The 13,449-nt window shown below is 43.1% G+C and overlaps 1 protein-coding gene across 5 annotated transcripts in view; it reads right to left on the bottom strand.

The window, feature by feature from the left end:
- Positions 1 to 13,449, bottom strand: part of CECR2 (CECR2 histone acetyl-lysine reader) — a 191,908-nt gene that overhangs the window by 43,077 nt on the left and 135,382 nt on the right. For 4 of the 5 annotated variants that reach the window (XM_016939629.3, XM_016939630.4, XM_016939633.4 and 1 more), the window contains exons 6-8: positions 12,614 to 12,663; positions 10,772 to 10,941; positions 3,891 to 3,974 (exon numbers count right to left, since the gene is read on the bottom strand). In XM_016939629.3, coding sequence (XP_016795118.2) covers positions 3,891 to 3,974; positions 10,772 to 10,941; positions 12,614 to 12,663 — 304 coding nt within the window. The remainder of the gene's footprint in view (positions 1 to 3,890; positions 3,975 to 10,771; positions 10,942 to 12,613; positions 12,664 to 13,449) is intronic. The other variant, XM_016939631.4, reaches the window with a different exon arrangement.

The raw sequence follows: 13,449 nt of genomic DNA, 5'->3' as shown, positions 1-13,449 counted from the left end.
TGAGGCAGGAGAATGACGTGAACCTGGGAGGTGGAGCTTGCAGTGAGCCCAGATTGTGCCACTGCACTCCAGCCTGGGCGACAGAGCGAGACTCTGTCTCAAAAAAAAAAAAGGTTGGTAGTACAGCAAATTATGAACAGCTTTTATTGTATGCTTAAAAATCTCATCACATGTTCACACGCTTAAATCTGGGTATCAGAATTTAAACAATTCTTGAAATGTATGAATGTCTCAATATACTGATCACAAAGTATCTTAAATATAATGCTCAATATGCAATAAATGCATAGAGGAAAAGCCTGAAGCAAATACGTAAAAACGTAAATAGTAATGATTCCTGAGTTGTGGGATTACCAGGTCTTTTACAGTTTTCTACATGTAGTCTCCACATTTTCTATAAAGACATGGTGGGCAGGTGGGAGCCTGCACCGGCCACGCCCAGCTGTGGCTCCTGCCCTTGCGGATGCCATCTGTCCCCCTAGTTATTGCTCCACCTGTCTCAGACCACTTTCTCCACAATCTGCCCCCTCCTCCAGCACGGCCCTGCACTTGTAAACACCTCCTGCTTAGCTGAATATGTCTGCCTCACATTTCTCTGGGCCTTTTTTCTTTCATCAGCATGGGTTACCATTTTACCATTTTAGCAGTTTCCCATCTGATGTGAATTCCCAACAATTACAATTTTACCTAAATGACATTACACACATATGAGAAAAAAAAAATTATGTTGTGAACAACAAATCTGCTTTTCTTTTCTTTTTTTTTTTTTGAGACGGAGTCTTGCTCTGTCGCCCAGGCTGGAGTGCAGTGGTGCGATCTTGGCTCACTGCAAACTCTGCCTCCCGGGTTCACGCCATTCTCCTCCCAAGTAGCTGGGACTACAGGCGCCCACCACCACGCCCAGCTAATTTTTTGTATTTTTAGTAGAGACGGGGTTTCATCGTGTTAGCCAGGATGGTCTCGATCTCCTGACCTTGTGATCTGCCCAACTCGGCCTCCCAAAGTGCTGGGATTACAGGCGTGAGCCCCTGCGCCTGGCCCACAAGTCTGTTTTAAAATTCCTGTGCTGATTTTCAGCACTAGGCTGATGGAAGGTAAAGCAAGTCTTGATGAAAACACCACTAAAAAACAGGACTCACTTTTTGTAGTGTTTTAACTATTAAAGAACCAGTACAACCAAATGAATGACAACTGGCCAAGCAAAAATAAACCTGCACAGTTACAAAAATGTGATACTGTCTTAGGCTGCAATTTTTTTCTTTAAAAGGTGGGGTCAGCTGCAAATGGGAGAGATGTTGGTGTAGGAATGCTTTACAGATAAGAGTCCTGCTAGAATCAAGGGGGTTTTTAATGAGAAGTTAATGAGAAACAACACTTTAAAATCCAGTCAAGGACGATTCAACAGAACCCCTGGTTTTAGCAACGCCCAATATGCTGTGCCCTTACACGCTCCCCTCTATGAGGGCAGGTATCAGACTTGCTGGCACCCTTGCTCCTGTTAGCAGCACATTTGAGACGAACACCCAACAAACAGCTCCCTAGCAACAGCAATGACCAAAGTGTCCGGACAAAAATAACCACTGCATCCCGAATCCCTGAGTTCAGCGAGACAGTCTCCCCTCACTGATATTTTCCCCAAGAAGTCACAACTCAAAGTCTTTTATCAGGCAATAAGTTTGGACTGCTGAGTGACCAATAGAGGCCAGAAACCCTGCCTCCATGCTTAAAAAGTCATGTCAACACTAAGGGTTTCTCCAGGATATCGGGGACCACAACAGATAGTTTACAGTCTCTGTAATACTGTGGTTTCTTTTTGTTCGAACTGAAGAGTAGAATAAAAGAAAGCTCAAACACTGCCAAGAATAAAAGAAGAAATTTTAGTGTTTGATGCCAAAGTTTTGCTTGGAGCAATGAAGGACGTTTCAGTCTATTCAGCCTGCTATGCAGTCTGAAGTGTAAGTTATGGCATCTAGGAATACTCAGGGCAGTGAACAGTAAACAGAAAAGGGAGCTTGCAAGGAGGTGTGAACTGCCAAGGTAATAAAGACAGCAGAGAGAGCCCAACAAGGCCAGGCTAGAAAACCATTTGAGAACATGGCTGAATACCAGGGACCAAAGGCCACTCTGAAATTAGTGACTGCTAGGAGGAAGAGGATACTGGAGAAGGGAGGTCAATCATGAATAGAATTGTCAACCCCCAGGTAATTAAACATCGGGCAAGACACATCTCTGAGTTAAAAAGAGACAGATGTGAAATCAAAATATACTGAAGTAAATACAAATTTATAAATTAGCTTTCCCTTTTCAGGGCTCAAGGTAGAATGTGTTTAGTTACTGACAAGATCTCTGTAATAGAACATCGTGTCGTCACTCAAATTTAAGATCCATGAAAATGTTACTGAAAGGCAAAAGGAAGGCTCCGTAACGTAACAATTCAAAGACATGGTCCAGAGTAAAACTACTGTCCCTTAACTCAAAACTCTCTACGATCACTGAACTGTTTAAATATTCGATGAAAGAGTGCCCAAAGGATAAACGGTTAAAAAGTGTTGTCCCTTCCTACAGTGTGATGTGATGTGATAAAGTAATTTAACTATTTTTTTTCAGAGGTGGGGTCTTGCTATGTTGCCCAGGCTGGTCTCAAACTCCTAGGCTCAAGTAAATCTCCTGCTTCAGGCTCCTGAGCTACATTACAGAATGAAAATGCCGAAACATAGTCAGCTCCAGAATGCTGCTTGGACAACTCTTTTAATTAGTGGTTGCACCAAATATTCTTTCTTCACCTAACATTATATCTCAAACTCCCACATGATGCCCTCTCTCTTTCATGTGACCTAAACATTTCCCTGCCCTCCCATTTGTGTTGGTTTGCTTTGTGTCTTAGAAGAAATGTGATTATCTACCCTCCATGGCAAGGTCTTGACACCTAAGAATTTCATCTCCCCACAGATCAGCCAGATCCACGCTCTCTCATTCCTGGACCCTTTTCAGGTCCATGCTACATCTCCAATTAGAAACAAAACAACAAACTTGCCACAAACTCTCAGGTTTTCTTTTCTTTCTTTCTTTTTTTTTTTTTTTGAGACAGAGTGAAACTCTGAAGTTGCCCAGGCTGGAGTGCAGTGGTGCGATCGCAGCTCACTGCAACCTCCGCCTCCTGGGTTCAAGCAATTCTCCTGCCTCAGCCTCCCGAGTAGCTGGGATTACAGGTGCCCGCCACCACACCCAGCTAATTTTTGTATTTTTAGTAGAGATGGGGTTTTGCCATGTTGGCCAGGCTGGTCTTGAACTTGTGAGTACAAGCAATCCACCTGCCTTGGCCTCTTAAAGTGCTCGGATTACAGGCATGAGCTACCTGTGCTTGGCTCTAATATATACTGTTTTTTGACCATATATATTTATATCATTTTACATAAATTTATATAATTTCCTGTCTCTGTGCTTTTGTTTCTACTACTCCTGTAGTGTGGGATGCCTTCTGCCCCACCTCTCCCACCCTCTTTGCTCCCCCTCCATCAATCCCAGCCATCTCAGGATTCAGGTCAAATATGGCTCTGCCTACTCAAATTCTCCTTCCGTTGCCCAGCTCTACATCCTCCCATCTTTGCATTTGTGAACTGCTCCTATACATGCACCTATTGCAGTACGTATTCTTATTAAATGTGGACATGCCTACCATCCCAGGAGATTGTCAGAACCAGAGTGTGGCCTCACATCTTCTAATTCTTTCTCTTTCTAGAAATGCATCTTAAGCATAAGATTGCTAAATAAACATTTGGGGTTTAGGAAAAAAAATGAAGGAAAATAAAGAGGCAGGAATGGAAGTACATGAAAAGGATCCGTCTCTTTCATCAGGAAAGCTCCTCCTCGCTACTCTCACACACACTCACCTCTTGCTTGACGGGTTTGATGGACAGGTGGTCAGACATCCACCTAGGATGCAACTCTGCCTTTGTGCGCTGTGGACGTTTTCCCTATAGTTAGAAGTGAAGAAGAGAAAGGAAAAGATAGATTAGGGTGTTCTCAACTACTGATGCTGCTGCTGCTGCCGCCGCCAATGAGGCACACAGGTTAGGGCCAAAGGCTTCCTTAGGACAATCAGGAACCACTGCTCAGCTGTGTATGGACAGAAGCCAGTTTATTCTCTTGAAAAAATAAAAACAAAAACTTGGAGACAAACAAGTGTCTTTTATAATATGTATCACTGGCAAAAAACTCCCTTAACAGTTTAAACAGTAAAAAAAAAAAAAAAAAAAATTATCTTCCCAAATTACAAAGGGAAAGCCATGCTTTATCACCTTCAGCTGAAGGGGCGGCTCTGGGAGGGGGCATCAGGAGCAGCCGGAGGTGGGCCGCCGGGCAAAGGCAGCACAGTGGCAGCAGTGAGAAGTGAGAGCAGTTGCCCAGGAGGGGAAGCCAGGGAGAGAGCAGAGGTGGGAAAAGGGCTCAGCGAGCAGAATGCAGTGAGTGCCAAGGAAATGCACCAGGCTGGAAAGCAGTCCTTATAGGAAATTTCAAAGAAAGAGCATGGAGAACTACTTGTATCTAGGTTACTACTTTTGAAGGCCAAGGTTTATTATTAGCACATGTAAGTTTTGCAATTTGTGAGGAATGAGCCCCATGGCATCACCAACTGTAACCTACTACTAAAAGGTAACAAGCAAAGGCCTTCCCTTAAGATAACATAACTTCCGTGACTTCCGCATCAAAAATCTGCATTCTCCAGGGTCAGTTCTGGCACCACTTAATCCATTAGGTAAGGAATTATAGGATAGAAAATGACAAGAAGGGGTGGTTTATACAACTTAAACATACTGCAAAGCCACGGGGGTACATTTAGTGAGTCAGCAACTTTAGAAAGCTTTTCTGTTTCGGGCTGGGTGGGGTGGCTCACGCCTGTAATCCCAGCACTTTGGGAGGCCGAGGTGAGCGGATCACGAAGTCAGGAGATCAAGACCATCCTGACCAACATGGTGAAACCCCATCTCTACTAAACATACAAAAAAAAATTAGCCAGGCATGGTGGTGCGTGCCTGTAGTCCCAGCTACTCAGGAGGCTGAGACAGGAGAATTGCTTGAACCTGGCAGGTGGAGCTTGCAGTGAGCCGACATCATGCCACTGCACTCCAGCCTGGGCGACAGAGTGAGACTCCACCTCAAAAAAAGAAAGAAAGAAAGAGAATGACTAGTGCCTAATGCGAATGCAAGCCCAATTATCAAACGCTGTCATGACCTTCTTTAAGTACTTGTCCCGAAAAACCCAGCCCAGCAGTTTCCTGAAATATACCTATAAGCTCTTTTTTTTTTTCATAGGTTCTTGTTCTGTCGCCAAGGATGGAGTGCAGTGGTGCAATCATAACTCACTGCAGCCTCAAACTACTGGCCTCAAACAATTGTACCACCTTGGACTCCCAAAGCACTGAGATAGCAATTATTTTATAAGCCTCAAGACTCTAACAAGATCTCTTCAACTTTAAATACAGTAAAAACTTATCAGGGAACTGCCTTTCAAAGGGATTATGCCAGTTTACCATGATAGTTGCAAAAATGACAATGCCAGCTTCACTTCAACCCTGCCAAATCAGATAAAAGCTACGAATGAGAAAAATGCTATTCTTGATACAGAACGTGAATGTTTCCCTGCGCGCTTTCCCATCGCCGCATCTGTAAACCATCTATACCCTTAGTCAATTTATTTGTTGAGAAATTAAAGCTTATAAAGCTGTATATTCTGTAACATGAGCAACAAGCTCTACCAGTATCTACATCGCCTTTTATTTAAACAACAACAACAAAAAGGTTTAAGTAAACTTTTATATGGCCATCACAGCAGGACTTAGCTTCTGATAATTATTTCAAAGTTTAGAGGACGATCATATAATACCTCCACAAAGATGTATCAAATCTTCTGATGGTGGACAGAGAAGGATTAATGTCATCCATTATTGCCCTTATGTTACTATAAAATGTGGTTTTAGTTTTCTATCAAGGTTTCTCATCAATTATCCACTACCATAAACAATGGGAGAGGACCGAGTAGCCTCTTTTGATTGCCAAATACTATGCTCTGTACATTGACATGGGTTCTTTGTTTAATTCCCACAAAAAACTTCTGTCAAGTGATAGCATTTCATTTTACTAATAAGAAAACTGAAATGGACCCCACTTCTACAAAAAATTAAAAAATTAACCGGGCGTGGTGGTGTGTGCCTATAGTCCAGGTACTCAGGAGGCTAAGGGAGGAGAATCGTTTGAGCCCAGGAATTCAAGGTTACAATGAGCTATGATCATGCTACTGCACTCCAGCCTGGGTAACAGAGTAAGGTCCCTGTCTCTGTTTTAAAAAAAAAAAAAAAAAGAAAAGAAACAAGGTGAAACGGAATGGTATCAAGAAACTTATCCAAGGGACAGGACAGGGGAGTGCCATAATTTAAGCAGGTTTGAAAGAAAAGCTCCTGACTCTTCCACATACCACATTAACCCCTCTTCCACTGCCCCGTTTCTTGTGCCTCCATTACACACTGCATTTTCTTTTCTTTTTTTTTTCTCGATCTGTCGCCCAGGCTGGAGTGCAGTGGTGCGATCTCATCTCACTGCAACCTCTGCCTCCTGAGTTCAAGCAATGCTCCTGCCTCAGCTTCCTGAGTGGCTGGAATTACAGGCACCCGTCACCATGCCTGACTAATTTTTGCATTTTTAGTAGAGATGGGGTTTTGCCATGTTGGCCAGGCTGGTCTTGAACTCTAGACCTCAGGTGATCCACCTGCCTCGGCCTCCCAAAGTGCTGGGATTACAGGCATGAGCCACCACGTCCCTGGCCCCAGGTCAACATTTTTAAATGCTGCATCTTACTATTCTTTATTGTGTTACACTGGATAAGACTCCAAAACAGTATTACCAGTAAGATAGTCTCAAACATTACTCTTTTGGTAACAGGATAGCTTTTACTTCTCGCTATTAACAATCTGACACGCAGTCATGTGTTATACTTAACAATGAGGATACATTTTGAGAAACCACATTCTTAGGTGATTTTGTTATGTTTTCAACAATACAGAATTCAGGGACTAGATGGCATAGCCTACTACACAGCTAGGCTATGGGGTACAGCCTGAGGGTCCTAGATGGTATAGCCTACTACAACCCTAGACGGTGTAGTGTGCTACACACCTAGGTTATGGGGTATAGCCTATTACTCCTAGATGGTGTAGTCTACTATATACAACCCTAGATGGTAGGGCCGACTACACACCCAGACTACAGGATATATAGCCTATTGCTCCTAGGTGGTGTAGCCTACTACTTACAATCCCAGACACACAATGGTAAAGTATTTGTGTATCTAAACATACATAAATAGAAAAGGTGCAGTAAAAATACAGTATAAAAGATTTAAGAACTGGCACACCGAGATAGGGCACTTATCATGAATGGAGCTTGCAGGACTGGCAGTTGCTCTGCTGAGTCCGTGACTGAGTGGTGTGAATGTGAAGGTTAGGACATTACAGTACACTGCTGTAGACCTTGTAAACACAATGCACTCAGGCTGCACTCAATTTATAAAAAGAAATGGAATTGTGCTACAGTGTCATAAAGGCTATGACGATAGGAAATTTTCAGCTCAATTATAATCTTATGGGACCACAGTGGTATAAATGGTTTGTCATTGACCAAAACATGGTTACTCGGGGCATTATTGTATATACTATGGAATGAGGAGAGTATGTTCAATTTTATCAGGTATGGTGTTCAAAGATTATCTGTATCAGAACGAACAGAGTAGCTTCCAGTTATTTCTTTCATTTTGGATATGTTTGGAAGTTATCTTTTCCTTGAAGGTTTAGAAAACTTTACCTGTGAATAAATCGATCCTTCTGTGAGAACTCCCTAATTACTAGTCTGCTAAGATTTTCTACTTCCCAGTTTAGATTTTTCTTACTATACTATTCTTCTGGTTAATAGGACTTCATTGAGGTTTTTGAACTTAAAAGCACTATCTATTTCTTTGAAAATAGCAAATCCATTATTTCTTTCTGGTCTGCAACTCCATGGTTCTTGAAAATTGTATTTAAAGATTACCCTATTTAAGGGTTACCTTATTTGAATTTTTCTCCTTTTGAAAAGAATCAATGCTTGAAATTTTTAATCAAAATCATCAGTTTTATGCTTTAAGTTTTTTTCCCCTTAATTCTTCTATCCCCCAAAATGTTAGGCTGAATATAGCAGTAAAAAAGCAGAAATGATAAAAGAAGGCTTAAGGTGACTGGGTATATTTCCAGATAATTTAATGTGCCATGACTGATGATATCAATAAAGTAATATGCAAGGTTACGCAAAGTCATAAAAACGATCTCTTTACATCATTGTTACTTTAAGAAAATTAGATTATATATTTTAATTCCTAGAAAAATTGTTGCAGTGAATTGCTGATCACAAAAACGGAATGCAATTATCGTACATGAACTTAAGTACACTGATGGTGAAACGGAGGTTTTCTGGATCATCCAGGACTGCGGAAGTCTTGAAGCACTGTTTGTAAGTTCCCGTTATTAGAGAAAGGTAATTTCTAGGACTTTCCCTAAAGCATCAACCTGCTTAAGGGTTAGACACAGCACCAGATCTACAATAAATTAAATAATACATTTGACATGTTTGCCTCCCTGTAGGTACTACAGTGATGATTTACAAATACTTTCTCTTCATATTTCACTGGCAGGTGGTCAAATATTTCTGGTCCTCTATTAACATGTATCAATAATCAGAAATATTATTATCGATATGAAATAAGCAAACTGAATAATTATCAACCAACCACCATAGAAAAGGCAAGGCAGGCTAAATGTGGTGGCTCAAGCCTGTAATCATAACACTTGGGAGGCCAAGGTGGGTGGATCACTTGTGGCCAGGAGTCAAGACCAGCCTGGCCAACACAGCGAAACCCCATCTCTACTAAAAATATAAAAACATTAGCCAGGCATGGTGGCGCACGCCTATAGTCCCAGCTACTTGGGAGGCTGAGGCATGAGAATCGCTTGAACCCAGGAGGTGGAGGCTGCGGGGGGCCGAGATTGTGCCACTGCACTCCACCCTGAGTGACAGAGCGAGTCTCTGTCTCAAAACAAACAAACAAACAAAAAAACAAGAAAAGAAATGACATTAAGTGTCGTGGCTGTTAAAAAGATGAGTAAGACATGGTCCTTGAGATGAAGAAGCCTGAACTCACAAAGATATAAAATAAGCATAAAGAAACATGTTAAGCGACAAAAGGCTGGGGGAAACAAGGACAGTTCATGGACGTAGTGACATTTAAGTAAGGCTTTTGAGAGAGTAGTATTTAAATGGGTAAGGAAGTAGAGAGGGGGCCAGGTGTGGTGGCTCACACCTGTAATCCCAGCACTTTGGGAGGCCGAGGCAGGAAGAGTGCTTCAGCCCAGGAGTTCAGGACCAGCCCAGGCAACATAGGGAAACCCTACGCACAGATAAAATTAAAAGATTAGCCAGGCGTGGTGGCATGTGCCTACAGTCCCAGCTACTCGAGAGGATCACTTCAGCCTGGGAGGTTGAGGCTGCAGTGAGCTATGACTGCACCACTGTACTCCAGCTTGGGAAATAGAGCAAGACCCTGTCTTAAAGCAATAAAAGCTGGGCACAGTGGCTCATGCCTATAATCCCAGCACTTTGGGAAGCCAAGACAGGAGGATAGATTGAGGCCAGGAGTTTGGGACAAGCCTAGGCAGCAGAGCAAGACCTCGTCTCTACAAAAAATAAAAAATAATTAGCTGGGTGTGGTGGCATGAGCCTGTGTCCCCAGCTACTTGGGAGGTTGAGATGAGAGGATCACATGAGCCTGGCAAATCGAGGCTGCAGTGAGCTGTGACCGCACCACTGCATTCCAGTCTGGGTGACAAAGTGAGAGAGCTTGTCCTTAAAAAAAAAAAAAAAAAAAAAAAAGGCCGGGTGCAGTGGCTCACACCTGTAATCCCAGCACTTTGGGAGGCTGAGGCGGTATATCACTTGAGGTCAGGAGTTCTAGACCAGCCTGGTCAAAATGGTGAAACCCTGTCTCTACTAAAAATACAAAAAATTAGCTGGGCGTGGTGGTGGTGTGAGCCTATAATCCCAGCTACTCAGGAGGCTGAGGCAGGAGAATCGCTTGAACCTGGAAGGCAGAGGTTGCAGTGAACTCAGATTGCACCGCTGCACTGCAGCCTGGGAGACAGAGACAGACTCAAAAAAAAAAAAAAAAAAAAAAGGAAACAGAGGATGAAGGATGTTTGAAAATGCATGAAGTAGGGTGTACATGCATGATAATATGGGGCATATGGTTTATGAGACTATAGCTTGCCCTGAATTTGGTGAAGAGGACACAATCAGGTAGAGCCAGGCAAAGGGCTGGCAATGGAGCTACAAGGACAAAGACAAACCCACAAGATTTTTTTTTTTTTTTAAAGCATTACACAGGGACTCAAGGAATGTTTCCTGAGGAGTGTATGGGAGAAGGAAAGTTGGTTCCAGGCTGTGAAAAGCCACCATCACTATTGGTGGGTGGTAGACACTGAGGACTTTCTGGGGGAAGGAGAACATGACAGGACCCACAGTGAAGGAGAGGGGGTGGCATGAGGTCCCATTCTAACACTGGAGTTCAGACAGGATGGAAGCCTGCACTATTTCCAGGACAGTGGGGTGTATGGGGAAGGTCTCATGAATAATCCTTAAATAACGCAGCATCAGGCCTAACACGGAGGAGGACAGAGCAGAGAGTGTGGCGCACCTTCTGGGCGATCATGTTGCAGATCTCAGGCAGGAAGTCCTCACTGAGGAGCTTGTAGAGCTGCCGTTCTCGAAGGGAGGTCCTCTCGCGAAAACTCTCGGTGACCTGTCTCCATTCCTCTTCTGTCTGGCACAGGAGCCACCAAGTACCTTGGCCTGGCCCTTGGGACCCTAGAAAATAAAGGAACGGATTCACTACAGGAGATCCCATGAGGACCTTTCCTTATTTACTCTCAATTTTGTTTCTACTGTGGGTCATGACTAAAATAAGGAACTCGGCCGGGCGGATCACGAGGTCAGGAGATCGAGACCATCCTGACTAACATGGTGAAACCCCGTCTCTACTAAAAATAGAAAAAAAAAAATTAGCCGGGCGTGGTGGTGGGCGCCTGTGATCCTAGCTACTCGGGAGGCTGAGGCAGGAGAATGGCGTGAACCCGGGAGGCGGAGCTTGCAGTGAGCCGAGATCACGCCACTGCACTCCAGCCTGGGTGACAGCGTGAGACTCTGTTTCAAATAAATAAATAAATAAATAAAAATAAAAAAATAAAATAAGGAACTCAAAAAAGAGACCTATTACTTTTTAATTTTTTTTTTTTTTTTGAGACAACGTCTGGCTCTATTCTCCAGGCTGGAGTGCAGTGGTGCCATCTCAGCTCACTGTAACCTCCACCTCCTGGGCTCAAGCCATCTTCCCATCTCAGCACCCCCCAAGTAGCTGGGACTACAGGTGTGTACCAGCACATCCAGCTAAACTTTTGTACTTTTCGTAGAGACAGGGTTTTGCCATGTTGTCCAGGCTGGTCTCTAATTCCTGAGCTCAAGTGATCTGCCTGCTTCCAACTCCCAAAGTGTTGGGATTACAGGTGTGAGCCACTGCACCTGGCCTACTTTTAAATTTTATTTATTTATTTATTTATTTATTTAGAGGCAGAGTCCTGCTCTGTCGTCCAGGCCGGAGTTCAGGGGCACCATCTCAGCTCACTGCAGCCTCCGCCTCCTGGATTCAAGTGATTCTCCTGCCTCAGCCTCCCGAGTAGTTGGGATTACAGGTGCCTGCCACCACGCCCAGGTAATTTTTGTATTTTTAGTAGAGATGGGGTTTCACAATGTTGGCCAGGCTGGTCTCGAACTCCTGACCTCAAGTGATCCATCCACCTTGACCTCCCAAAGTGCTGGGATTACAGGCATGAGCCGCCACAATGGCCTCTTTTTGACTTTAAAGTTGACAATGTATACTTCTGGTTTTCCTGTTAAAGTCATTGTTAACAACTAAAAAAAAAATGTAATGTCTAAAGGCAATACAAATATAACTACTGTGAATTTAACAAGATAGATATTCACAGTCTAGAAATGATTAAATACATTGACAGAAATGGTTTTGAGTTTGAGTCTTTGCAGAGTCTACCCTGCCTCAACTACACTGTGCAAACTGGTATGTGCCTCCCATTTTTATGTTATTTGGATTACAAAATTAAAATCTAGGTAGGAAACCAGTATGTAGTAAACCTATAAGGAAACCATTGTGTCACGAAGCACTGACATTAAAAAGACCTCTCTTTGAGAAGCTGGTTATTCACTCCAACGTTAAGGTGTCTATTACACTGTCCCCAGTAAACAGGGCACTAGTGAAAAGATCTAGTTTTGATCTTAATCCTTAGTCAGATGATGAGCTGGGCACAGGATAAGGTGTGAGGAAGAGAACTGAAGAAGAGTACGGGGGGTAGGTAAAAGGCTATTGCAATAACCTTTACTTTGTATGACTCTAGAAAAAGAGTCAACACCCTAGCATAAATGAATCATATTTATTTAATTCTTTCTAAATGCCAGTAAAGAACATTACCATGTCTTGTCTGTGGCTCGGATGCCAAGGAATTTTCTTCCTGCTTTTCACTGAAACACAGGAAAAAGAGGTGCCAATTAAAACAAAGACAGGTCCAAAATTGTTCTGTGCCACCCCAGGATGGTAGACCCCATTAATTTAACACAAAGAGAGTGTATGTGTGTGTGTTAAGGGGACAAGGCTTGGAGGCGGAACGCTGAATAAATGAACACTAAGATGCAGGCATGCTGATCTAGGAGGGAAGTACTGACATACAGCTACCCTATGTTATGGCAACAGTATCAATGCATAAGAAAACAGTAACTTTTATTTTTTATTTTTATTTTTTTTGAGATGGAGTCTTGCCCTGTCACACAGGCTGGAGTGCAATGGCGCGATTACAGCTCACTGCAACCTCCGCCTCCCAGGTTCAAATGATTCTCCTGCCTCAGCCTCCTGAGTAGCTGGGACTATAGGCACCCTCCACCAGGTCCAGCTAATTTTTGTATTTTTTAGTAGAGATGGGATTTCACCATGTTGGCCGAGATGGGATTTCACCATGTTGGCCAGGCTGGTCTTGAACTCCTGACCTCATGATCTGCCTGCCTTGGCCTCCCAAAATGTTGGGATTACAGGCGTGAGCCACCATGCCCGGCCAGAAAACAGTAACTTTTAAAACTTTTTTTGGAAATCAAACAGATGCACTGTTTTTTTTTTTGTTTGTTTGTTCTTGTTTTTTATCACTGCTCCAGTCAAGAGAGAGATGCAACTGTTAATAATTAAATGCCAAGAAAAAAGAACTGTAGGGATTTCAATGTTCTCCTCCCTGATTCAGGGCCGCACTGAAGACAGGTGTA

Source organism: Pan troglodytes, chromosome 23 (genome assembly GCF_028858775.2).
Source record: "Pan troglodytes isolate AG18354 chromosome 23, NHGRI_mPanTro3-v2.0_pri, whole genome shotgun sequence".
Classification (NCBI taxonomy): Eukaryota; Metazoa; Chordata; class Mammalia; order Primates; family Hominidae; genus Pan; species Pan troglodytes.
Note: the sequence above shows the minus strand (reverse complement) of the source record. Positions and strands in the feature narration are given on the sequence as shown.